The sequence below is a fragment of the Salvia miltiorrhiza genome, unplaced genomic scaffold, assembly GCF_028751815.1.
Source record: "Salvia miltiorrhiza cultivar Shanhuang (shh) unplaced genomic scaffold, IMPLAD_Smil_shh fragScaff_scaffold_149, whole genome shotgun sequence".
Lineage (NCBI taxonomy): Eukaryota > Viridiplantae > Streptophyta > Magnoliopsida > Lamiales > Lamiaceae > Salvia > Salvia miltiorrhiza.
The window spans coordinates 225,571-253,244 of NW_026651424.1; the positions used below are offsets into that span (position 1 = coordinate 225,571).

The 27,674-nt window shown below is 36.1% G+C and overlaps 3 protein-coding genes and 2 long non-coding RNA genes across 5 annotated transcripts; all 5 read left to right on the forward strand.

Annotated features, from left to right (window-relative positions):
* Nucleotides 1-519: 519 nt before the first annotated feature.
* Nucleotides 520-4,048, forward strand: LOC131002580 (uncharacterized). Its single transcript, XM_057929047.1, has 8 exons — nucleotides 520-537; nucleotides 621-698; nucleotides 808-955; nucleotides 1,568-1,666; nucleotides 2,323-2,507; nucleotides 2,601-2,705; nucleotides 3,108-3,176; nucleotides 3,844-4,048. The coding sequence occupies exons 1-8, from the start codon at nucleotides 520-522 to the stop codon at nucleotides 3,961-3,963; spliced, it is 822 nt and encodes a 273-aa protein (XP_057785030.1). The 3' UTR covers nucleotides 3,964-4,048.
* Nucleotides 4,049-9,390: 5,342 nt separating this feature from the next.
* On the forward strand, nucleotides 9,391-10,424 carry LOC131002610 (uncharacterized). The gene is made up of 2 exons (XR_009094360.1): nucleotides 9,391-9,452; nucleotides 9,690-10,424. It is a non-coding gene; the product is annotated as an uncharacterized LOC131002610 (long non-coding RNA).
* A 2,925-nt stretch (nucleotides 10,425-13,349) lies between these two features.
* LOC131002581 (putative late blight resistance protein homolog R1A-3) lies at nucleotides 13,350-16,274 on the forward strand. The gene has a single exon (XM_057929048.1). It carries the CDS (start codon nucleotides 13,350-13,352, stop codon nucleotides 16,272-16,274), a length of 2,925 nt encoding a protein of 974 aa, XP_057785031.1.
* A 268-nt stretch (nucleotides 16,275-16,542) lies between these two features.
* Nucleotides 16,543-17,421, forward strand: LOC131002608 (uncharacterized). The gene is made up of 2 exons (XR_009094358.1): nucleotides 16,543-16,847; nucleotides 16,935-17,421. It is a non-coding gene; the product is annotated as an uncharacterized LOC131002608 (long non-coding RNA).
* A 634-nt stretch (nucleotides 17,422-18,055) lies between these two features.
* Nucleotides 18,056-19,342, forward strand: LOC131002582 (putative late blight resistance protein homolog R1A-10). Its single transcript, XM_057929049.1, has one exon. It carries the CDS (start codon nucleotides 18,056-18,058, stop codon nucleotides 19,340-19,342), a length of 1,287 nt encoding a protein of 428 aa, XP_057785032.1.
* Nucleotides 19,343-27,674: the final 8,332 nt, after the last annotated feature.

Sequence of the window (27,674 nt, forward strand, 5' to 3'; positions counted from 1 at the left end):
ATAAAAATTACTCCTAATGAGAAATGAATAAAACTAATGTTAAATGTCTTTATGCTAATGAGAAATTAGTAAAAGTAAGTAAAAGTTATTAACACTACCCTTTTAGTCTTTCACAACACCTTTTTCAGCTTTCTTAGTCTCCGTGCCCACCACCAAGTAGGTACTTGTTTCGTGGACGGAGGGAGTACAAATTTTGATATCCTAATCTACCCAAATCGCGGTTCCCCCAAAATCTCTCCTAATTTCTTCTCTCTCATTTTCTTTTCACACACCACGATAATCACAGTTTCTTCTCCGGCGACCTCACCGGTTTGCTCCACCTGCTCGCCGCCGTCACAACGCCATCTCGGTCCCCTCTCTGTCTCATCTCTCTTGCATTCGCACAAACATAGTGCCGCCCCAAATTTCTACTGGAAAAAATCCCAAAAATTTCTACAAAAAGCCCCAAATTTCTCCTCTGATTCCGTAGTTAACCGTCGATTTGAGGTCGCTAGAACCCCACCACCGCCACACGCCGCCATGGGCGCCGCAGAACCCGTGAGTCAACGCAGTCTTGAACCTTTTTCCTTCAAGCTCCAGTAATCTCTCTCTCTAATTTTTTTTGTGATGTTTTTTTCCAGGTAGTGTTGCAGGGAGGGAACGAGAAATTGGAGAGAGAGAATGTGGAGTTGAAGGATTTGGAAATGGGGGAGGCCAATGTTCATAGGGAATCAGTGCAGACACATCCCCAAATACGTTTCACATGTCGAGAAGGCAGAGATTGAGCGCCACAAACCCTCTCAGGCTTGTGATGGATAATGCGACGCGAGTCGCCTCTTCAGCTCGCCCCCCACCGCACCCGTCCCCGGCTCAGCCGCCGCCGCCGCCGCAGCGCGGCTCATCCTCGCCCCCTCCTCCTTCTCCTCCCATGGAGCAGCCGCCGCCGTAGTAAACTCGCTCCATACCCGCCCCACAGGTAAAAAAATGTCTTTCCGGCAAGCAGTTTGTAAATTGTGTAAGGGACTTGCTAATTCTGCATCACTACAGACTAAAGCCTACAATTTTCTTCCAAATGCAGGTATTTTCTGACCTCAAATAGTGTAAATTGATAATACCGTTGAACCAATTAATGGAGAAGATGATACAACCAATCTCTTAATGAAATGAGATTCAACCAATCTCTTGAAGAAATGAGATTTAGGTGATAAAGGAAAAATCAGAACTAGTTCTTCAAGATTAAGCTGATATAGGAAAAATAAGAACTAGTAGAGCAATTAGATTTTTTGTGCATTTTTCTTTTTCTTTTTTTTTTCTTTTTTTTTCTGGTTATTTAAATCAACGAATTTTGATATTATCTATCTTTGATTCCCCAACCCACCCCCAATGAGATATTCTAGGTATAGCTGATCCATATACTTTGCTGTATTATTGGTATAGCCATATTACTATTTTTGTAAGCCTATTATGGTGTTTGGTGATCCTTTGCGCTGCCTAACATGGTGAATACTGGATAGCATGTGTTACCTATATCGTATTATGACTTGTTATTTGATTGAGTACTTACGAGCTGATATGATTTTATATCTAGGAAAGCTGATTGGTTCTAGTAAATATGAACTTGGAGGTCATACACAGACTAAATGCCGCTTGGAATTACTTCAATGGCTTTTCCTGTCCGGACAAGCTGGTATATACCATATATTTGGTTATTATGGCATAGATTTATTGATATCTCTTATGTATGTTATCATGGCATATATATTTTTGATCTCTTATGTATCTTTGTTGATACATGATATCCAAAATTTAAACATCGGAGGGACTTGGGGGGGATCAAACTTGTTGGAAGAACTTGTTTATACAGGACATTCAGAGTGAAGAACCTTTCTGGAACGTCCAAATTAAGCGCAAGATTCGCCTATCTTTTGGGGTTTTGAAACTTGTAATTTTATTAACCATGGAAGACATCTCCTAGAAGAGTCTTGTTGTGTAGTGAACAAGTTTAAAGTGAAGTGTCGGCTAAGAATATATGCAAATATGTGGTTTTAGACATTATTACACATTAGACAAGTACATAGGAATCGGCCAAATTTAATGCGCAAAGTAAGGATGGAAGGATAGGAGCCTCATGATTTGATCATTTGCATAAAAGATGATGCTGGCAAAGATAATATTGGTGCTGCTCAGAGATTTTCATTAAGAAATTGTTGATTAATTTACAGATCTAATAGAAATACTCATCATCAGTCAGTTTCTCTGGGTGACAGTTAGACAATTTCAGTTAAGTTTTATTTGAAAGCTGCTCATATATGGCATATATTGTTGAATATTCTCGTTTTGCAGCATTTATTGTTGGAGCATGTTCATCACCTTCCATGGCAGAAGATGTATCAACAAGTTCTAAAAATGATACGAGCAAGGATGACTTTAGTGGCTTGCGTAAAGTAGAGGATGGATCAGTGATATCGAATGAGCATACATCTAAATGGAGAGTTTTTACTGATAATGGACGGGATTACTTTTCGAAGGCAAGTCCTTTTGTGATTCCTTTTCTAAATAGTCCATTTTTGTGCACTTTCATCTAGAACTTTCTTTTAATAGTCTTTTTTAATATCACCTAGGGAAATATTGATCAAGCTGAGAGATTCTTTTTATCTGCATTACATGAAGCTAAAGAAGGTTTTGGGGAAAGGGATCCTCATGTTGCCTCTGCATGCAACAACCTGGTGGGTCTACCTTATATTGCACTTCGTATTATAATTCTAAAATTTAATATGTTTGCCTCATGATGGTTTCCTGGCAACGATAAGTATACTGAACTCTTGCATTATTTATGCAACCCGTAAGATTTGTCGTTCTGTTTGATGTTTCTTTTGCTCTAGTACTGCTTATATGTTGTTGAGCAATTTTTGTTTAAGATGATTACACAAAGCTAGAAACTTACATTAGCGATTTTTTTCTAACTTAATGTCATTTTAGTAGGGACTAGAAGTTGCATGTTTACTTTATTTCCAGTTCGTCTCAATTTTTTTTAAGAATTTCGTCAGCACAAACTCCCTCTATTTCAAGCACCACAGTAAATTTTTGTCTTTCTTATATATTTGTTTTATACTTTTATGTAATTGCAGGCCGAGCTTTATAGAGTCACAAAAGACTTTGACAAGGCGGATTGCATTGTTTGTAGGGACATTATTGAGGTAAAGAAACGTCAACACTTTGCTTTTAAGAGAAGTTCAGTAATCGGAGGTAAATATGATTTTGTTTTTTACATGTTATTATTTTGATTGGTATTGTTTTCTGCTCTGTTTATATGATACAGTTTTAGGATGTTGAAGGAAATATAATTTTTTTGGTATTGGTGTTGATGAATGTTTTAGCAAAGTTGATTCAATTTGATAGATTATGATCTTGTTTCTTTTCTTTTTTTGGAATACTTTGAGTTATAATGTTCTGCGGAGGAACCCTTAGGATCCTTATGATTATGAGTGGCTAACTTGCATGAGGCTTCACAGGTTAAGAAAAATGAAGTTGTAAATATACTTATGTGGGAAATATAGTCTTCTCTCTTTGTGATTGACTAATTGATGTAGTAAGTTACATAATGCATGATGTATATTGATTTATGTAGTAAGTTACATATAGTTTATACTTTGCTTTTCATTATGTAGCAAAATACAGAATGCATGATGTATTGATTTATATATAAAATTAGATAGAACAATGTCTTTTTCCTTTTTATCATTTCTTCAGGAGGGGATTTTCTCAATCAATGCTAGTGTATGCATAATATCTTTTTCTAACACTATTTTCCTTTCATATAACTGAGTATTTGACAAGTGGCGTATATGTTTGTATGTTATCAAGGGATGTTACTTTCAAAAAGGGAGGAAGATCAAGATGGAGATGAGCGCGAAGGAAGCCTTTGAGAGGTCGATGAGGACTTTGTCGGAGTGGATAAGCCAGGAAGTGAATCGAAATATATAATGATCTTAGATACTTGATACTTGGTTCATTCGGATGATAATGTACGAATATTTTGAATAATATATAATATTGTTATTGTTGATTTGATCATTTTGTTGTTTTAAAGTTATTTATTTATTTCTTGATATAAATAACATAAAAATTGAGAAAAAAATATTACTCCCTCCGTCCACAATTTAATGCCCTGTTTGGCTTTAAAAAATTGTCCACAAATTAATGCCCTGTTTTGCTTTTTGTACCCTTTTACTCTCCTACTTTTTCTATATTTACTACCCTTTGCCACTAATGGACCCACCTTCAAACACCTTTTTCACTTTTATATTCTATATTTACTACACTTTATCACTTTATCACTTTAGTCAACTACCTTTATCACTTTAGTCAATTACCCTTATATTTCACCACAACACCTTTTTCAACTTTCTTAGTCTCCGTGCCCACACCCAAATAGGGCATTAAATTGTGGACGGAGGGAGTAAATATTAAAGATAACGGTTAAAATCGTTATAAAAGGTACTAAAAATCGTTATCTATGTCTTACAAAGATAACGGTTTAAACCGTTATAAAAAGTATAAAAAACTGTTAACTATGATATGGAAAAAAAAAATATTACATAATACATAACGGATAAATTCTAATACATAACAGTGGAAAACCGTTATCTTTGTAAGAAAAAGATAACGGTTTAAACCGTTATAAAAAGTATAAAAACTGTTAACTATAATATGAAAAAAAAAAATATTATAGAATACATAACGGATAAATTATAATACATAACAGTAGAAAACCGTTATGTATAATCAATATAGATAACGGTTTCATAACCGTAATGTATGTGCGGTTGTACTGTTATCTTTTCCCTTCATAGATAACGGTTTTTAAACCGTTGTGTATGACACCTATAATAGATAACACCACTATACACAACGGTTTTTTTGCTCATAGATAACGGATAAAATCCGTTATCTATGAGCATTTTTCTAGTAGTGGTATTTCTACATGGCTGATTTTCTGAACATATATTTCTACATAGCTGAACATGTATTTCAACATGGCTGATTTTCTGAACATGTATTTCTACATGGCTGAACAAGTATAATCAAACATGAAATAAGAGCATATAAAAACATACATGAATATAACCACAAGCATATAATCCCTCACCTTAAAATTTGCTTTGAAAATATTTTTTTTTGACGAAACATAAATACGTTGATTCCTGATCAAAAATTTAAACTCCTCTATCCGAAAAGAAAAAGAAGAAGAAAAAGTATATATGTATATACACTTCGTGTTTAATGCGTATGTGACCCTCTATATATATAAGTTTTTGGGAAAACTCTTTGATAAACATGAATCTAATTTTGAATATATCACTTTGGTCTCTCACATATGTACACGTATCTATAGATAATAAATTTGTTTAGTCAAATATTACTCAATAATTTTGAGCTCTATCCCAAGTACGAATTAATCCAACTAATAGGACTAATCATAATAAAATAAGAATTCACTAACTACTTAAAATAGTTTCCAATTATTCGGTCAAATAAAACAATATTTAAAAAAATTGACCACAATTGAAAAATTAACCCAAAAACTAATTTTCTTTCATTCTCACCCCTACATTCTAAATTGTAAGTCTAACTTCCGAAAAAAAACTAATGGTCCACCGAATTTAAAGAAATAGTAGCATTTGTTGAAAAATAAATAAATAAATAAATAAATAACAAGTTTAACTCAAACTTCTATTAGGCATCATAAATATAAATAATAATTATAGTCTAGATAAAATTAATGGTACATGTCTATATGTATCATGTAATTATCTAAAAATAATAATAAGCTATATCAGAAAATACTAATAATTAAACCTATATAATAATCTAATTATTTGGGGTGTTACAACCTATCCCACTTAAAAAATAATTTCGTCCTCGAAATTTCTAATCATACTTTATTCATGTCATCTAAACAATTTCACATTTCACAATTACAACTATTTCTAACGGAGATAAGCGTAATAGTATTAGTACATAAAAGCATCATAAAAAAATATCATGTAAAACATCATAACTGCTATATATATTATATACTTGAACAATTAGAACACATACCTTGGAGTGGAATCGATGCAGCGCATGAGTTTCGAATGACTAGGCTTGATTAACCTTTTAAAAAACATTTTTTTTTACACGAGTCTACAGGAACGTAGACCCGCTCTGATACCACTATGTAACACCCCAATTTTCATAAACTTTTCAATATAAAATCTTTGAAAACTAATAGATAAAAAAATAAAAATTTCTTGAATTATAAAAGTTTAAATCAATTTAAATTCAACTCAAACTTCTATAGAATTACTGAAAGCCCCTGAACATGTATTTCAACATGGCTGATATTCTGAACATGTATTTCTACATGGCTGAACATGTATTTCAACATGGCTGATATTCTGAACATGTATTTCTACATGGCTGAGCAAGTATAATCAAACATGAACTAAGAGCATATAAAAACATACATGAATATAACCACAAGCATATAATTCCTCACCTTAAAGTCGAAGCTAAATAAATCAAATCCGGAATGAAGGTCTTAATAGCGCCGCACCAGAAGAATTCGTCAAAATCGCAGCTGAACAGACCAGTCAGCTTCAAGCCTTCGTTTGAAGCCTCAAACGTCCTCAAATCGTATTTTTCCCAGAAATACGACTTCTTCGTCTTCGAGAGAGCTTTCCGTGGCCGCCTGTTTCGCTTGAATCGGAGTTCTGTGGAGGAAGTTATGGTCGTTCTTCCGAAACTGCCAGAACTTGATTTCCTGCGAAAATCTGACTCCAGCTCAGATCTTCTGAACTGTATCCCGCTCAGCTTTCACCGTTGGATGGACAACGTTCTATGAAAGTCCCAAGGGAGAAACTTCCTACACGTTTCTGGCCCTCTCTGCTCTCTCTAAAACCCTAATTAATTAGTGTGTCCGTCTGTTTTAGGGTTTGAAAATAGATCCCATATTTATACTAGTTTTTAAAGAGTTCTAGTTCTAATAGGAAACAAAAATAATACTAATAATAATAATAATAGTTTAGATAAAATTAATGGTGCATATCTATATGTATCATGTAATTATTTAAAAAAATAAGTTATACAAGAAAATACTATTAATTAAACTTATAAAATAAATCTAAATTATCGGGGTGTTACAACCTACCCCACTTAAAATAATTTCGTCCTCAAAATTCTAGTCACGATTCTTGAGCCATATAATCTAGTTCTATGGTGAGGTAACTTCATCCTTCGCACGTGTTCCATGAACCCGTAGTCGCTACTCCATGTATAGCAGTCGTACACCGATTACAGCCTCCTAATCCTTTCGTATCTCTCGCATTGTACACGCAAGAATTCACAACGTTCACTTAATCTTTCATATTCTTCGCGCAATTTCTCCATTCGTGCTTGTAGGGTAACTTGAGCTCTAGTGGGAGTTTGACGTGTCCGTGTCATCTAACAATTTCACAATTTCAACTATTTCTAACGAAGCTAAACATAATAGTACTAGAACATAAAGGCATCATAAAAAAAAGTCATGTAAAACATCATAACGGCCATATACTTAAACAATTAAAACGCATACCTTGGAGTCGACGCAGCACATGAGTTTCGAATAACTAGGCTTATTTAACCTTTTAAGCTTACTTAAACCTTTTTTTAAAAACAAAACAATTTTTTTATTTTAAGCACGAGTCTACAGGAACGTAGACCCGCTCTGATACCACTATGTAACACCCCAATTTTCATAAACTTTGCTTTCCAAAATTTTAAGAACTAATAGATAAAATAAAACTTCTTAACTATTAAAATTTAAACTAATTTAAAATCAACTTGCTAAAACTAATGTAGTAACATGGAAGAAAAAAGATAAACTAAAAGAAAGTGACATGTTCAACTTAAATTACTATGGAAATACTAAATCTCTAGTCATTCTCGACTTCCATGGCCACCTCGACTCCAAAACTGCAAAACTGAAAGATAAGGGGTGAGCATATTGAAAATATACTCAGTGAGAAACCATGCAAATATTCACATACGCTTAAACATGCAAATAATTCACATTGTCATACACATATACTGATAATCTGATGGGCGAACTGAAACCCCCTGAACATGTATTTCAACATGGCTGATTTTCTGAACATGTATTTCTACATGGCTGAACATGTATTTCAACATGGCTGATTTTCTGAACATGTATTTCTACATGGCTGAACAAGTATAATCAAACATGAAATAAGAGCATATAAAAACATACATGAATATAACCACAAGCATATAATCCCTCACCTTAAAACTTGCTTTGAAAATATTTTTTTTTGACGAAACATAAATACGTTGATTCCTGATCAAAAATTTAAACTCCTCTATCCGAAAAGAAAAAGAAGAAGAAAAAGTATATATGTATATACACTTCGTGTTTAATGCGTATGTGACCCTCTATATATATAAGTTTTTGGGAAAACTCTTTGATAAACATGAATCTAATTTTGAATATATCACTTTGGTCTCTCACATATGTACACGTATCTATAGATAATAAATTTGTTTAGTCAAATATTACTCAATAATTTTGAGCTCTATCCCAAGTACGAATTAATCCAACTAATAGGACTAATCATAATAAAATAAGAATTCACTAACTACTTAAAATAGTTTCCAATTATTCGGTCAAATAAAACAATATTTAAAAAAATTGACCACAATTGAAAAATTAACCCAAAAACTAATTTTCTTTCATTCTCACCCCTACATTCTAAATTGTAAGTCTAACTTCCGAAAAAAAACTAATGGTCCACCGAATTTAAAGAAATAGTAGCATTTGTTGAAAAATAAATAAATAAATAAATAAATAACAAGTTTAACTCAAACTTCTATTAGGCATCATAAATATAAATAATAATTATAGTCTAGATAAAATTAATGGTACATGTCTATATGTATCATGTAATTATCTAAAAATAATAATAAGCTATATCAGAAAATACTAATAGTTAAACCTATATAATAATCTAATTATTTGGGGTGTTACAACGACGGCCCGGCGCAGCCCCTCTTCGAGTCGCCGCCCCTCTCCCAGAGTTTCAATCGCTCCTCTCACCGGCGACGTCTTCGCAAGCCTGCTGAAGGAGTCCACGCCGCCGCTGCCAGTTTTCTGGAGTCGATTCGCCGCCACCATTCGCAGTAGTTCCAGTCCTCTTCGAGTCGCCGCCCCTTTCCCAGAGTTCCAGTCGCTCCCACTGTCGAATCTCACGGCCACGTAGGCGGCGCGGCACGGTTCCTCTTCGTCGCCACCCCTCCCGGTTCCCAGTCGCTCCTCTCACCGGCGACGTCTTCGCAAGCCTACTGAAGGAGTCGATTCGCCGCTGCCGATTTTCTGGAGTCGATTCGCCGCCACCATTCACAGTAGCAGCAGCAACCTACAATTCCCTCATTTCAAGGTCAAATTTCTTCCCCTTTTTGAAATATAAAATCATAGTCAGATTATTTGATGCATAGTCAGATTATTTGATGCCATAGATTAGTTGTCTATTAGTTTTATTTGATGCATAGTCAGATTTGATGCCATGGATTAGTTGTCTATTGTTTTTATTATTTTTATTTGATGCATAGTCTATTGTTTTTATTTGATGCATAGTCAGATTATTTAATGCCATTAGATTATCTTTGTGTTATAGGTAATTATGTCTAGCAATGATGAGTACAATGAGTACAATGATGAAAATACTTACACGACATATACAAGTGATATGCCGAGTACTGGTACGCCTGCTGCCCCTGCTGCCTAGCCTGCCCTTGCAGCCACAACTACAAAAACTGGTTTGGGAACGTCCAATCCCACAGCTAAGCCCCCAACGAACAAAAGAAAACAAAGGTCAACTGCTTGGGATCACTTTAAAGTTACTGTTAGTGCAGATGGTTCTAAAACATGTGTGTGTAAATATTGTGGCCATACTTATCACAAAGTGACAAATAAAACTGAAACTGGAAACATGATACGTCATTTAGAGGGTTGTCAAAGGAAGAACACACATGATGTGGGTGAATTGGTGACTACAAGTAAATCAAAATTTGATCATGTTCACTTTAGGGAGTTATTGTCTGCTGCTATTGTTGTTCATGATTTGCCATTCCGATTTGTTGAATATGAACACATTATAGCTATTTTTGAGTATCTTAAGTGGGATATTAAGATGGTTTCTAGAAATACAGTGAAGGCTGATGTTTTGAAATTGTATGAAAGAGAAAAGATGAGGATTAAGTCTGAATTGCAAAAAGCATCTGGTAGAATGTCCTTGACTTCTGATTGTTGGAGTTCGATTACCACTGATGGTTATACTTCTCTTACTTGTCACTTCATTGATAAGGAATGGGTGTTACATAAGAAGGTCTTGAATTTTTCTTTGATGCCATCTCCTCATACTGGCGTAGCATTATCAAATAAGTTATTTTCCATGCTTTGTGAGTGGGGGATTGAAAACAAAGTATTTTCTTTGACTTTGAATAATGCACTTCTTTGTAATTTTGAATTCTTCCATATCTGTTGTTGTGCACATATTATCAATTTGGTGGTCCAAGATGGTTTGAATGATATTGAAACTTCTGTTGTTAAGATCCGTGAAAGTGTGAAATATGTGAGGGGTTCACAAATGAGGAGGCAAATTTTTTTGGAATGTGTAAGCAAGTTATCTTTGCAAAGTAAGAGAGGACTGAGGCAGGACGTCCCTACTAGATGGAATTCTACTTTTTTTATGCTTGATAATGCACTATATTATAGGAAAGCATTCATGAATTTTCAGCTTGTTGATCCCAACTACAAGCATTGTCCTTCTTCAGTTGAATGGGATAGAATTAAGTGAACAAAAGTTGCAATTGGAGTTGTATATGCAAGAAGCAAGGTTGGATGCCAAATCCAATCTTGATATTCTTGGCTTTTGGAAAGGGAATCAATATAAGTATCCACAAGTAGCTCACATGGCTCGTGATATTTTGAGCATTCCCATAACTACAGTTTCTTCAGAAGCTGTTTTTAGTGTTGGTGAAAGAGTACTTGATCAATACCGTAGCTCACTTAAAGCAAGCACAATGGAGGCAATTATTTGCACTAGAGATTGGTTGTTTGGAGAAAAAGGTATGAGTTTTTTGTGTTATTAATGTTAACATTTTATATTATTGATATATATTTAATATTAATTCATATTTTTTTCGTTCAAAGCCTTCAAAAGCGAAGTACCAACATCTGAGTTAGCCGAAGACTTTCTACATGGCGATGATGAACCTCAAACTGAATCTTCTTCGGTCTCCACTATTGCTGTTGCATGAAGGCTGTCACTTAGTCTAGTTATGTTTTGATTTGTTAAGCTCACTTGGATTATGTTGTAGTTATGAGAGGGATTGACGACTCTTGGTTGATGCATTGTTATTTTCATTTGAGCTTATTATATTTTGTTAAGCTTATTGGTTTAATGCTTTATATTGATTGTATTTTTAGTTTGGCATATGTTGAATTGTTGATTTATTGGATATGTTGATTCTTGAGCATATGTGATGAATTTTGTATTTTTTTTAATATTATTATTCATGTGAATGAATCAAATCAAATTCGTGTTGTTATCAGGTCGTAATCAGATCGTGCCGCTATCGTGTTGTGTCAACCCGATTCAAATTGGGTTGTTATCAGGTCGTAATCAGATCGTGTCGTTATCGTGTTGCTATCGGGTTGTGTCAACCCGATTCAAATCGGGTTGTTATCGGATTCGTGTCGGGTTCGGGTTGGGTTCGGGTTTAGGTGTATCAGGTTGGGTGGTTCGGGTTGGGTTTTAGCATTTCCTTATCAGGTCGGGTTCGAGTTTGGCCTTATCAGGTCAGGTTGATATCAGGTCGACCCGATAGCGATCCGATCCGCACGATTCGCCAGCCCTAAACGCATGCATGAACTGTGCGCATAAAGCGCACGTTAGTTTCTGTGTGATTAGCTAAGAGTAGTTTAGTTAGTTAACAGTAGGTCTAGTTAGTTATAACCGTGAAGAACTTCTTGAAGCTTCTTTGTATAGTATAAATAGTTGTCTTGCTCTTCTTTTGTATGTTGAGTTTTTACACAGAAATAAATGAAATTCTCTTCAAACTATACAGCCTAGATTGTTCAATACCACTACATTTGTAATAATCTTCGGCCTTTGCTTATTGTATTAATCTGATAAGTATCTATTATGTCATGGTTAGTTGTATGCATCTTTGACTTTTTCTTTTTCCTAGTGTAGCATGTTTATGTGTTGAATGAGATGAGATTTAGAGGGTGTTTGGCTGAGCTTATAAGCTCCTAAACAACTTTAGGAGCTTATAAGCTCATTCAAAGTGTTTGGCAAAATAAGCTCATAAACAGCTTATAAGCTTCAAAAATAAGCTCCCCAAAAAATAAGTTCCTCTACCCCAACTTATTTTTTTATAATCTCATATGAAACAATCTTTTTACAAATATTTTTCAATTATAATTTATTATTTTCATCATATATCATTCAAGTTTATTTTTCTTCGATTTTCTATCTCTAGCAAAAAAATTATCTCTCTAACTTATAAGCTCAATTATCTAAATACTTTGACAACTTATAAGCTCTTAAAAATTACAGTTTATAAGCTTTTGAAACATCTTATATGCTCTAAGAGCTTATAAGCTATTTAAAATAAGCTTAGCCAAACACCCTCTTAGTGTCGTGCAAATTTTTGAATTTGAGACTTACATTTTCTTCTATCTAAGCACCTAAGTGCAATGTTATACATCAACGGCATAAATGCAATGCAAAGCCACGTGTCTTCCATCTAAGCACCTAAGTGCAATGCACCAGCAAGGTGCAAGATGGAATAAACCCACAAACAGAGCGAAAAGCTCATCTCAAAGGGATTCCTAGCGTGTGATTGGATTGGATGACGTGTAATAGACGATACATCTTCCATAGCAGAATAGTGATTGATGATGTGGAATCGCACTGACGAAAAGATAGGGAATGGGTGGCTCAGTTTTGCCTTGAAATTGAAAAAAGCAAAAAGAAACTTTGAACTCATCACAACTCAAAAGTCACAACCAACCAGTAAACAATAATTTTGAGAATATTTTTTGTGTAGAATCGAGATGGCTTATGAAGCTCTTGATAATCTGCAACACTTCTTTATATAAACATCCGCTTTCACATTATTGCCAACTGCTAAGATAAGACGTCGCTTAAAATATGACCTATTAAGATTTTATGTTATTATTAATAAGAAGCTAAATTAAGATTCTATCAAATTCTTGTCCAAAATTCTCATAATTATACTCTGTTTCCCTTCTACTGATATCGATCATGGCGGCCTACGCAGCCTTGGTTTCTCTAATGCATATCATAGACGACCTCGAGCGCCACCATTCCCCTCCGATTTCTCTAAACAAACACCAAGTTCAATCCCTCACTGAAATTATCACATTCTTGCAGGAGTTTCTCGAAGCTTATGACTCCCCTGTTTCCGACGAAGCAGATCCCTTGGAGATGCGTATTGCAAATGCAGCTTATGCAGCTGAAGACGCCATCGAATCTCATATCGTGGCCAAGATTCAGCTGAGCAGATCCACAGAAGCTGATATCTCCCCTGTTTCCGACGAAGCAGATCCAAAGGAAGAGATGAAGTTGTTTCAAGATGTGCAAAATGTGATACAAGAAATGGATCAGATCAAGAGTTTGGCGATGGAGAGGAATACAGAGAAGGTGGTGCTACATGATACGCGGCGTAGCTTCATCTCTGCTTCTTCTTCCACTGAGAAGAACAATAGTGGCATGGTGGTGTGGTCCGAGGGTGTCGTGAATGGAATCTTGGAAAGGCTCGTTTCCGACCAACGCGAACGCCAAGTCATCCCGATCACAGGAATGGGCGGGATAGGTAAGACCACTCTTGCCAAAACTGTTTATTCGAAGAAAATTATTGAGCAGCGTTTTGATGTTTGTGCTTGGGCTACTATTTCTCAACAATACAACACTAGTGAAATTCTTTGTGAACTTGTTTCTCAAGCCACTAATAAAAGCAAGGAACAACTGAGTGAAAAGAGTGAAGATGAACTAGGATTAGAGCTCTACCAGTATTTGTCACGTAGAAGGTTTCTAATTGTGATGGATGATTTGTGGAGCATCGATGCTTGGGATAGGATACAACGTTTCTTTCCCGAAAATGAGAATTATAGTCGGATAATAGTGACGACTAGGCTTTCACACTTGAGTTCCCAATTGAACAACAATTTTAGCCTTCAAATGGAATTTTTAGATGAGGTTAGAAGCTGGGAACTCTTGTCAAAAATTGTGTTTGGGGTTGGAAGTTGCCCACATGAGTTAGAGAAAATTGGAAAGAAAATAGTAGAGAATTGCAGAGGACTTCCTTTATCAATTGTTGTAGTGGCGGGTATTTTGAGAAATAGGGAACATACTCTAGGAGTTTGGGAATCAATTAGGAAGAACTTAGCTTCAGAAGTGAATTTGGAGAATGATAAGCATTGTATGAAACTGTTGAAAATGAGCTATAATCATTTGCCAGTTTATTTAAAGCCATGTTTTTTGTATATGGGAGTGTTTGAGGAGGATGATTCGGTTAGAGTCTCAAGACTCGTGAAGCTATGGGTTTCTGAAGGATTTTTAAAACCCATGAATGGCAAAAGTTTGGAAACTATTGCCATAGAGTTCTTAAAGGACTTGATTGATAGAAATCTCATTCTAGTTGGTGAAGTGGGGTCTACAGGAAACATAAAATGGGTCAAAATTCATGATTTGTTGAGGGATTTATGCTTGAACCAGAGCAAGAAAGATGGGTTCTATCATGTGATAGGGCAATCTAGTCCTCGAGGCATGAGTAGCCAACGCCGCGTTGTTATACCCAGGAACACGCCAAAGAAGAAAGTCCTTGACGACTTGCAGTCTATGTCACGTGCTCGTTCCATTATCAGTGAATATGGGAGAGTACCGCGTATTAAGAATTCCGGGTTGCTTAGAACATTACATGCATACAGAAAGTTTCGTTACTCTGGAGATAAAAGCTACGTGGTCAAGTCCCTTGTGTCTCAGTATGTTAACTTGCGCCACCTTGCTGTTAAAGTTGGTAGCCTGTCCTCGATCTTTACCTCGTTTACTCGCTTCTGGAATCTGCACATATTGATTGTTTCTTGTTTTGGGAAGGAGTTCACTGCACCTGCTGAGATTTGGAGAATGCCACAACTTAGGCATATTGAAATGACTGGAGGAAGATTTTATCTTCCAGAACCTTCGAGTGATGATGTCGTCGTCATGGAGAATCTACTGGTGCTTGAGGGAATAGCAAATTTCAAGTGCAGTGAAGAGGTGGTTAAGAGAATTCCCAATATCAAAAAATTGAGGATAGAGTATTTTGGGAGAGGGGGAATCGAGCAAGATGATTATTATTGTTTGAACAATATCAAACGTCTGTGTAAATTGGAATCCCTCCACGTACAATATTCGGTTCATGATTTTAGAGCTGCTCCGTATGCGCTCACATTCCCCCAAAGCCTCAAGAAGTTGACTCTTGTGATGAATGGTGGCTTTGAAGGCCAAAGCCTCAAGAAGTTGACTTTTTTTATGAATGGTGGCTTTGAATGGGAAAAAATGTTGGAAAAGATAGGTGCATTGCCCTTTCTCGAGAAGTTCAAGTTGTGGTTCGGGTGCTTTGGAACAGGCAAGTGGGAAATGGTTGAAGGCCAATTCCCTTCCCTCAAGTACTTGGGATTGCATCGGTGTTGTAGTTTGGAGCATTGGACTGCGGAATCGAACTCCATCTTTCCACGCCTTGAGAAGCTTCATCTTGATGGTATGCTAGCGTTGAAGGAGATCACGACTCAAATTGGAGACATACCGACGCTGCAAAAGATATGGATGAGGGATTATGACGAATCTGCTGTGATGTGCGCAAAGGAGATCGTAGAGGAACAAGTGGAATTACAAGGGGAAGATCTTCCATTTCGTGTTCAAGTTTGGCTTTCGCGTGAGAACGAAGCAGTGCAGAGCTTGGCAGGCCCAACTTCGAAGTTATATGTTGGTTTTAGTTTTACTACCATTATCTTTCTTGTTGTTGTGTGTTTACCTGTTTTTCTTCAATCTTCCTCCCTCTCACCTCTTATCACCTCCTACAAAGAGAGAGAGAGAGAGAGGGATATAGATGGTTCTCACCTCTTATCACCATTAATATCTCTCTTGCTTTTGTGTGTTTGCTTATTTTTCTTCAATCAGTACCTGTGAGTGTGTGTATGCGTGAGAAATGTTGAAGAAGAAGGGGGTGGGTTTGTTTTAAAAAAATGGAAATAGGTTTGGGCTTTTAGTTGTGGGCGAGTTTCTTTATAATCCTGTTGGGCTGCATTATTATTTATTTTAAAGCATGGGCTGCGAATTGGGTTGATTTAATTTAAGTTTGGGCTTCTACATATTGATTAAATTTTTGGGCTGCAGATTTTATTTAAATTAATTAGACTTTATATTTAAGTTTGATTATTTATTATTTTAAAGAGAAAAAAAACTGATTGCATAAGAATATTATTATTATTATTATTATTATTATTATTATTATTATTTTAAGTGTAATTACTTGTTATATGAGTTGAGCATGAAATGATTTGCATTAAGCATTTTTGCAAATGAAAGTATTTATAATTTAAATTATTTTTCATTAAATCCAATTATCAAAGAAAGTCGAGCAAGGATATTGTCGGTAACTTTAGCTCAAAAATTTATTTTTCAATTATTTAGCTCAAACATTTAGCGGCAAAGATATATGTAGGATGCTCTGTGGATGAATATCTTTCTTCAATCAAAGAGGTAAATTAAGATTTCTTACTATAATTTAAATAGTTCATATTACAAAATTTGATATTATGTAATTATAACAATTATATATTTTCACAGGGTAAAACATACTCCACATACTATAGAGGATTAAACACACAAGCGTACACAGAAATTCGCTTCATGACGATGCTCAAATCTATAAAATTCTATCAATGGGGAAATTTCAATATTGTAGCAAATGCAATCCAAAAAACCCAACCAAGCATCGATGTTGGAGATATTGAAGAAAAGCCGACTTCATGACAATGCTCAAGTCTATAAAATTCGATCAACGGGGAAATCTCAATATTGTGGCAAATGCAATCCAAAAAACCCAACCAAGCATCGATGTTGGCGATATTGAAGAAGAGTCGACTCAAGTGGAAGAAAAGAATCATTCACCCGAGAAATCAAAAAAAATAATCCCATCACAAAAGAAAAAGAAAAGGGTAACTAGGAAAAAGTTTGATGACTACATTGAGATTACAAGTGACGACGATATGCTGTTGAACAATATTTTATTGCAAATTGAGATTACAAGTGACGACGATATGCCGTTGAACAATATTTTGTTGCAAACCAAAAATAAGAAGAAAAGATCCTCAATCGTCAAAATCAAACAAGAAAAAATTTAAAATTCGTCTTGCCCCATACTTAGATAATTTAGGATATTTTTCATAGATCTTTTTGCATTTTTATTTAGAGGTATATATATTATGAATATTACTTTATTACATTTAAATTTATTCATTAATATTTGCATTGATTCCTTTTTTAAATTACAATTATAGTCAAATGAATAAATCAATTTAATAAAAATAATTAATTAATACAAATATTCAAAACTATATAATAATATCTATGAATTTTATTTACATAGTACAAAATCACACGTGTTCAACGTGCATCGCACGTTCTTACTGCTAGTATTATAAATGAAAAGTGGTAAATATTTTGTGAACGAATTCAAAAGTAAATTGTGACAAATTTTTCATGGGCGGATGAAGGAAGTAATTATCCCTTAAATATTTCATCATACAACAACACTCGCTACCCAACAAACCAATTCAAATGGAGTTATGTTAGAATTAATCAAGCTGCTAAACCTGGTCAGAGAAATGAAAAAAATATTCAAAGATATGGCGATTGGATCACACAACTCACAGGTTTGACAAATTGTTTCTGCACAATCGAGACATATGGCTTATGAAGCTATTGATACTCTGCTTCAAACCTTAGATCGAATCCTAAAGCATGGCAATGATCGCGTCATCACTCATTCTGTTAAACAAGAAATTTTATCCATCGGCGTCCAAGCTGTCATCTTGCAGTTGAATCTCAAACATTATCCAAACAAAGAAACAATCAGAGATGCAGCAGTTTCAACAAATGAGATTATTGAATATCTCTTCTCTGAAGAAAACCTTTTAGATGGAGTCAGACTTGCGAACAGGCTGAGGAAACTAGCAGAGAGATTGGAGTCAACCGTTGGAGATGTGGTGGATTGCATCAAGGGTAAAGGCTCAGTCGGCAGTGTAACTGATTCTGCCGACGTTAGTTCATCATCAAGATCAGCAATCACAAGCAGCAAAGATGATGGTGTGGTTCGTTTTGAAGAAGATGTGGAAGTGATCAAGAATCGACTTTTAGAGAGATCATCCAGACTACGAGTCCTCCCAATTGTTGGAACAGGAGGCATTGGTAAGATCACACTTGCTAAAATTGTTTATAATCATGCATCCGTTGTGGAAAATTTTGATATCTGCGCCTGGGTCACAATATCACAAGATCATAGTGTAGAACGTATTGTTCTAAATCTTCTAGCTTCCATGAAAGAAATTTCAACCCTAAGAGATAGTGACATCTCTATGGAAACCTTAATTTACAAATACCTACTAGGTCGGAGGTATCTTATTGTAATGGACGACATGTGGAGTAAGAAAGCTTGGGATGATGTAAGGATGTTGTTTCCTGACTCCGGTAATGGCAGTTGGATCATAGTAACCACAAGGCTGCATGATGTGGCTGCTTATGTCGACTCTTCTAGTTCCATTCATACTATGAGTGTGTTGGATGCACATCATAGTTGGAATTTGCTAGAGCAGAAGGTGTTTGCCGGTACATACTTTCCTATTGAACTAAAAGATATAGGGAAGAAAATTGTTCAAAATTGTGGAGGACTCCCCCTTTCAATCGTGGTGGTGGCAGGACTTCTATCTAAGGTTCATACTCGATCCTCATGGGAGCAAATTGCTGCAAATGACGGGCAGCTTGAATCAATAATTGGTTCGAGTTATACTCATTTACCCAATCACTTGAAGCCATGTCTTTTATATATGGCTGGCTTTCCAGAAGATCAGGAGATTCGTGTTACAGAGCTTGTTAATCTTTGGATGTCCGAAGGTTTTGTAACACTTTCAAATGGGCCTTTTGTTTTATGCTTTTTATTGGGCTTTAGCCCACTTATTAGTCCACATTGCTTGTGATTTGTGAAAACACCTATAAAATTAAGGGCGGGTATGCTTGTGTATGTGTGCTAGGAAAGAAGAGAGAGAGAGGTTGAGAGAGAAATGAGAGGCTTTTGGGCTCTCTTTTTCAATCCTAGACTTGGGCCATTTGTTTTATGGTTTTTATTGGGCTTTGGCCCATTAAGGCTGATATTTTAGTCCTCATAGCTTGTGATTTGTGAAAACTATAAGGAGGTGTTAAGTATAAACTCGGGGATTTACGAGAGAATTAACTATCGAAATTCGATCATTAAATTTTAGAAATATATTTTAAAAAGTAGTAATGTATCGTTATATTGAAATTAAAAAAAAAAAAAAAGACCATTACTAGCAATCGATATAATAATCGTTATTTTTTTGGTAAAAATAATAAAATAAGTAAATAGTACTACCTTCGCCCATAAAAAATAGTTTTGGTAAGGGACAACATGAGTTTTAATAAAAATGGTTATTGTATTGTGAGTGGAGATAGAGTCTGACTTAAAAAGTATTCCCTCCATCCACGATTTAATGTCCCACTTTGGTGTGGGCACGAAGACTAAGAAATCTAAAAAATATGATATGGATGAAATATAAGGATAGTTGACTAAAATGATAAAAATAGTTGACTAACGTGATAAAGGTGTTGTGAGTGGCTCCACTAGTGATAAAATGTATTAAATATAGAATATAAAATGATAATGGTGTTTTAAGGTGGGTCCATTAGTGGCAAATAGTAGTAAATATAGAAAAAAAAAAAGAGTAAAAAAGTACAAAAAACAGAATAGGGGTTTAATTTGTGGATACAAATTTAAGAGCAAATAGGACTTTAGGAGAAACTAGATCACGGCACATCAAAATCCTACTACAAGTATGTCTCGATTTTTCATCCAACACATCAATTCCTACACTATTCCACCTTCTCCTCCAACACATCATTACTGCAGCAATTCTTTTCACAGCTGCAATATCTTCCATGCAATCCATCACACCCAAAAAGCCCCAATTTCAGGAGAAGATGATCACGCTGAGAGCAAAGTTTTCAAAGGCGGCAGAAGAAAATCTTCAGCAATCTACAAATTTTCAAAGCTGCATTTAAATTCTCCAACTCCCTACACCAAAAATTCCATTATCATTACTCCCATTGTCGCATAAATTCATCTATAAATTCACCCGATTGATTCAGCTTCAAATCAATAAACTTCAATTATCAGTTCAATACTCATCACTACACCTATTTCACTCCCGCAAAAGCAATACTCCATTGTAGTGAAAATTTTAAATTTCTTAATTGCAAGAGCTCAAGTGAGCTCCCTTCGCCGGGCCGTTTCTTCGCCGACCGGCCACTAGGCCGTGAACCGGGAACGTGTACTCGTTCCTCCATCTTCAGGCTACCAAATCCAACAATCTAAAGGCCGAAGCCTTCTCTATATTTTCCTTACCAAAGGCCGCAATATCCTTCGGCGGCCAACGTCGAATTCCTGACTTAGCCACCGGCCAACTTACGGCCTTCGTTTCTCACTATCCTTACGACGAAAAAGGATCTAGAAACCACTGTTGCATAGCCTGATCTACCTCGCAGGAGGAAAACTAAGTCGTAGACCTTCGCGGCTAAACACCATCGCGGAACGACGACCAGAAAACCCCCGGTGAACAACTTCCATTAGCGCTCATTTGGACAGGGGTAAGTTGACGCCCTTGTTTCGATGCGTTCCCATTTCTATTATATTATGGGAAATTTCTGGGGTATATATGGGAGAGTGGTGAATATTCATGCAAATTTTCATGTCATTTGAACTTCGTTTACTACCCTTTTAAAATTTGAGAAGTCTACTGCCCGTATCTGCTGAAACTGTCGTGAGGCAGATGATTAGGTTAATTATTTCAGTAACCATATGTTGATATTTAGCTCTCAAAAATTTTATTTTATGAAGATATATGTGTTATCTATCTGCATATAAAATTTGAGGTCATTCCGGTAACGTTTGCTATTTTTCAAAAATCTGGACTTTCAGTTGGCAGAAAATGCTGAATCTGGTAGGCGATGGAAAAATCGCTATATCTCTTAAACTACTTGTAGTTTTGAAACATACTTTTTTTTCAATTAAACTAGACTCAAAGAGGTTTCTATTGATATAAAATTCGACTCCATACGAGTTCGGAGTAAAAGCAGTTTATTAGTTGAAGTTGAGTCTATACAGTTTTGTTGAGATTGAAATGATTCAAAATAATTCATATAAAGGATTTTAAAGTTTTATTGTTGATAAAATATCACTTTTAGTTTATAAATGAGCTATTGAGATATATAAATATTTACTAAATACTTTGAGAAAGATTTCATGAGAATTGGTTGGTAGAATTATAGTAGATGGAATAATTGATAAATGAATTATTGAAGATTTATTAATTGTTAAATGGTTAAAATATTGAAATTATTAGATCTTCTCAAAAATTTCTTTTTATAGTTAACTTCTTTTATTATTTTAAAATATTTTTACAAATTTTCCTAAAATCTCACAATGAAATTTTCATTAGGAATTAAGGATTAGAATTTATTAATGACTTAGTAGTTCTTTTAATAGTAGCAATATATATTGGTGATTGGCATTATTAAATGGGGAAAAGGAAACATTTTATGTTTATAGAATTATTCTTTATTTATAATAGATAAATAAAGGGTTAATTACCGAAAAAACCATATACTTTTTCGATTTTTGGTTTTTTTCCATGACAAAAAAAATCTGAACTGAAATACATCAATTGGAAAATTAATTGCAATTTTCCCCCGCGTCCACTTTCCGGCGAGCTCCGGAATATAACATCAATTGGAAAATTGATTTGCAATATCACTTCACAGATGGAATGAATTATGCCACGTATAATCGGAGCTACACCGGAGCTTGCCGGAAAGTGGACGCAGAAAATTGCAATTAATTTTTCAATTGATGTATTTCAGTTCATATTTTTTTTGTCATGGGAAAAAACCAAAAATCGAAAAAGTATATGATTTTTGCGGCAATTAACCCATAAATAAATGAATAATATAAAATGAGATTTCCTACATCCTCAAAGGTACATGAAGTATTTCGATAAAGGAAGAACGATTGTATATGAGTTATATAGATGCAGTCGTTTAAGGAAATATGGGTAGTTAGAGAAAGGAGTGAATAGTGATTCACTGCATTTGTTGTTATCTTTTCTATTATTCACTCGAACACATGTTTTCGTGTTATCAAAGGTTCAAATAAACAAAAGCGCCTGAGTAACCTATCGCGCTAAGGAAAGAGAATCATTTTCTTAAGTAGCAAAACACTGCAACCAGGTAGGCATTACTTTCATATATATATATATATATATATATATATATATATATATATATATATATATATCAAGCAAAGTAAATGTTTACATTTGAGCAAGTTATTATTTTCAGAAATATTTGAATTGAAATTATTTCAACTATTGTCTTGCCATAAATGTTTTAGATTTTAGTATGATATCTATCTGCCAGTTTATAATCGAATTCGGATCCTGAGCGGATAGCTATCCTGCCAGGATTAGTGTACACAGTGACCGTGAGTCATCGAGCGGGTTGGCGGGTCAAGTGTCCGTTAGAGGTGGCCACCTCTCCGGCACACAACTTCAGATATGATAGATTACAAAAGAACTTAGTCTGATCAGACGAACTTTAGAATCACAAATGAATTTAGTATGCTTGGGCCTTTTTAAGTAAAAACCCTTGGTTATACTATTGAAATGGCATGACAATTTACAGTTATTAAGTATGTATATTATTTTTCGGCATATGTCTACTGAGTACTTTGTACTCAGCCCTGCATGTATTTCTAAATGTGCAGGTTGAGCAGTGATGAGTGATGATGGGGTGTCGTGCGGAGCTTTGTCATATTTACTAAATAAACTCTTGGCGATACATGTCTTCATACATGTATCACGTTCTCATTTCCGCTGCGAACACTCAGTTATAATGCAGTTTATTCTATTTGTGTTGAATTAGCAAATTAAGGGATTGTGTAAACATTTTAATCGGATACTCATTACTAGCTATTATTTATATATGTGTGTATCTTATTCTCATATAATATCTCAGTCCTAATTCAATTGTCTCAATCTTAATTTAATTCCTTTATTATTATTTACCACTCCTTTTGTCACAGCCCACAATACCTAAGGATGGCTTAGCCGGGGTTATGACTCGGGAAGGGGATTAAGAAGCGGGGAAAGAAAGGGGCATTCACTTAATAATAAAACATGTTACGAAAAGAGACATTTATTTATATACACTAGGATCATAACCGATCACTTGGGCAAATACAAGACATTCGAATCGGGGAGGCCTGATCGAAGTGGATTACCCAACAAAAGAGTATCATACTTGAAATAAAACATTAGCATAATCAGAGTATCTTGCAGCAGAAATACGTGTGAGTTATACATATGAAGATGTATACTCAAGGTTACATTACTAGTCCACTCCATTCCATCACCCGCTCAACCTGCACATTAGGGAAAACAACATGCAGGGCTGAGTAAAAATACTCAGTGAACATATGCCGGAAACATAACAATTTATATCATTTTTTGTACTGCCAACAGTAACACACAGGGTTTTACTTGAAGGACCCGTGCTTACTAAACATTTTCTTTCATTTCATAAAGTTGGATGCGCATCCCATTTTCGGTCTATATGATCCATATCTGTTCCTTTTACGCGCCGGGAAGGAGGCCTCATTCCACGGACGCCAAGACCGGTTGCAAGCGACACACAGTCTCCATGAGTGTACACGTTAACCCTTACTAGCAAACCTTCGTCTAGCGTAGGGTCCGAATTCGATTTCCTTTATAGTTGGCGAACCAACACAGATAGGATACATACATAAAACATAAACATTTTTGGCAGACAATCATTTCATAAACATTTCATTTCCTTTCATAAGAACCATTCATCATTTAATCATTTTCATAAACATTTCATTTAATAAGAATCATTTACCATTTAAAATATCACAGTTATATCATGTCATTCATTTCATTTCGTATAAGAGGCCTGTATGTAGGGGATCTCTATATACGTGTTTTAAGAAAGCCCACCTTATTCGTTCCCACAACAGGCGTAGAGTTACTTCCCTCTTTAGCTATCACTTCCCGCCTAGACCTTTATTGACGAAGAATCGATAAGTTCGAGAAGAAGTCGTGAAAGAAAGGAAGATTGATCCTAAACTAAACTATCTCTTTTTTAATGATTTTAGGGTTCTAGCATCCATATTAATCTTGTCTCGTTCAAAACCTTAACTCAAAACAGTTATCACATAACTAACATTTAGGTTCGAAAACTATTTATTCGAACATCAACATGCGCATCAAACATAACTCGTTCTACTCACGCCATCAAGTCAAATATTCCGTCATTTAAATAACAAATAAAATAATATCACATAGACAAATTATACAATCATAGATCATGCTTTTTCATACTTAAAACAAATTAAATCCTTTTCAAATAAACCACATTAATAAGTTATTTGAAAAGAATTCATTAAATAAGAATTTAACTCAAAATATTTTATTTAAAGTCCACTTATAAAACTACTTGAAATAAAAGAACTACATTTATATAATTAATTTAAAGGTTAATATATAATTAAATTAATCAAGCTCAATTTAAATTAATAATTAAGAGCTCAAATAATTTAAGTGGATATAAGCGCAAATTAATTAGATAAACTAAGTCCATCATATTTTTCTTTGAATAAGGCCCAAACAATTAAATTAAAAGGTCCATCAGATTTTATTTGAAAAGGGCCGAGCCCAAACAACAATTAAATCTCAGCCCAAAACAAAATTGAGGTCCAAGCCCACTTCTCATGCTAACCCTAAATAAACACACACTAAAACATATTTAAACACACACACTCAGCCACAACTTCACACACTCACACACACGCATCAGACGCACCCTCTCTCTCTCTATCGGTGCTCTGCCGCCGCCGCCCCGACGGCGGTGCCCGCCGGACGGAGGCCGGCGTCGGCCCCTCTCCTCTCTCCCTGAACTCTTTCCCCCTCTCTTCTCCTCTATCTCTCTCGCTCTCTCGGCCGCTGGACCCATACGCAGCAGACACCACCGCGGTGCGCCGCCATCGCCGGGCCGCCGCCTGCTCCCTCATCCTCGCGGCAGATCCGCCACCGCCGGTCAACGCCACGGCCGCCCCCTGTTCTCCCTCTCTCTCTATCCCTAACTCTCAACATCGTCTCGATCTCTCTCTCTCTGACCTCACTGACACACACGCCGGCAGACACGGCGTAAGCCGCGCCGCCGCGTCGCCCTCCCTCTCGCTGGCTGCACAGGCCCACGGCCGTTGAGGAGCCGCCGTCGCCGGAGACAGCCCAGGTAAACCCTAAGTTCCCCTTCTCCTTTCATTTTAAATTTCCTCATCTTTTTCCCCTTTCTAAATTTAAAAAAAATCTGAAATCCTTCATCTCTTTCTCTCTTGGCAGAACGGAGACCACCCTGTGGCTCCGCCGCCGGCAGCCGCAGCGGCTGCCGCCCCCTGACCCCATCACTCACGCATGCAGAACACGGCTCAGCCCCAAATTCAGTCATAGCATAGATGATTTGAGCAAAATTCATACATAGTCAGGAAATAATTATCTCTATATGTTCATGTAAAAAGTCAAGATCTTTCATTGTTCTTCAATTAATCACACTGCATATAAACACCTCACTTGTAATTTCAGCCTTTCGAACATCAATGTTAAAACCAGTTTATACACAAGTTGTATGCACATAAAAAGGAATATGAGCAGTTGTATGCGTTGGTGGTTCTTTTGGAGTTATGAACTTGATACAAGAAATGGAGTATTTCGATTTAGAAAGTAACCTTGAATAGGTAGATAATGATTTACTGTTTCTGCATAATAAGCATGAATAATAGGATATCAGAAGGTGCTCTGTAAATGACAAAGAAATGAGATGGAAAAATACTTGTAATAATTACCATGAAGTTTGGTTGGAGGAATGAATGTAGGAGACGGTGAGTGTGAAAAAGAATGGTGAAAGTGGCTGGTGATTTTAAAGAAGGAATGGGACAGACGTGGCTGATTGAGGACTATGCTCTTCTTAAAACAAATTAACAAAAATATCTAAGGATTTAAAAAATATCTAAAGAGTAACACATTAATCATGTAGTCCCAATCTCATACGCTCACTTTAACAATCAATTATGATTTATATAAGTCTGTATTTTATTAATGGATGCTGAACCCTAATTATCATAATAAATCATTAATCAGTAATTAAAAGCATTTAAATCCTCAATTAAAAGTCGGGTCATTACACCTTTTCTATCCCCTCACCTAATTTTCCTTCCCTAGTCACGGTTTCCCGGCTTACCTATCCCACCTAATTTTCCTTCCCTAGTCACGGTTTCCCGGCTTACCTATCCTTAGTTCTGGCGAGAAGCTAGAGAACTATCCCCTGCAGAATAACCTTTTGGTCATGCCATTTAAATTCCATGCGACTACATCGATAATCATGAGTAACAGGTCCCAATTCTTGTAACCATTGGACGCCAAGAATAATGTCGGGCCCTTTAATTGGTAGAACAAACAAATCTAAGGTAAATGAGGTGCCTTAGAGATCGATCGGGACAACTAGACATTCAGTTTTACAAATAATCGAGTCTTCATTGCCGATATACACCCGAAATTGGGGAATAGATACTACTGGTAATTTAAGACGCTCTGCCAGATCGGGCGTGATAAAATTATGAGTGCTACCATTATCAATCATTACCTGAAACCGTTGCTTGTGGAATGTGCTCCATAAGCGGAGGGAGCGTGGTTGAGTGGAGCCGGATAGAGAATGGAGGCTAGAGACATCGGCTAGAATGACACCATCGTCGGGAGGATGTTCCGCAAATTCGGGCAATTCCGGGTCCTCCGAAGAAGGATCAACATCATCGCTTGCAAGGAGCATAACAGTGTGGGGAGTCTTGCAGCGGTGGGACGGGTTCCATTTCTGGTCGCAGTGGAAACACAACCCGTGCTCACGTTTCTCACACGTCTCTGCTGGGGTGAGGCGTCGAATCGGAATGGTAGGTGAGTCGCGTTGAGTTGTAGAGATAGGTGAGGTGGTGAGAGGCGGTCGAGGCGAGGCGGGATGAGCAGTATGAGTGGTGGTTGGGGAGGATACCACTGTTGTGGCAGGAGGCCGAGAGAACGAGCGGGTAAAAGTACGAGTCTCGGATTGGGTGTCCAGATATTTGCTCTCGAATACACGAGATAAGGCAAATGTCTCATCCAAGGTTGCTGGCCG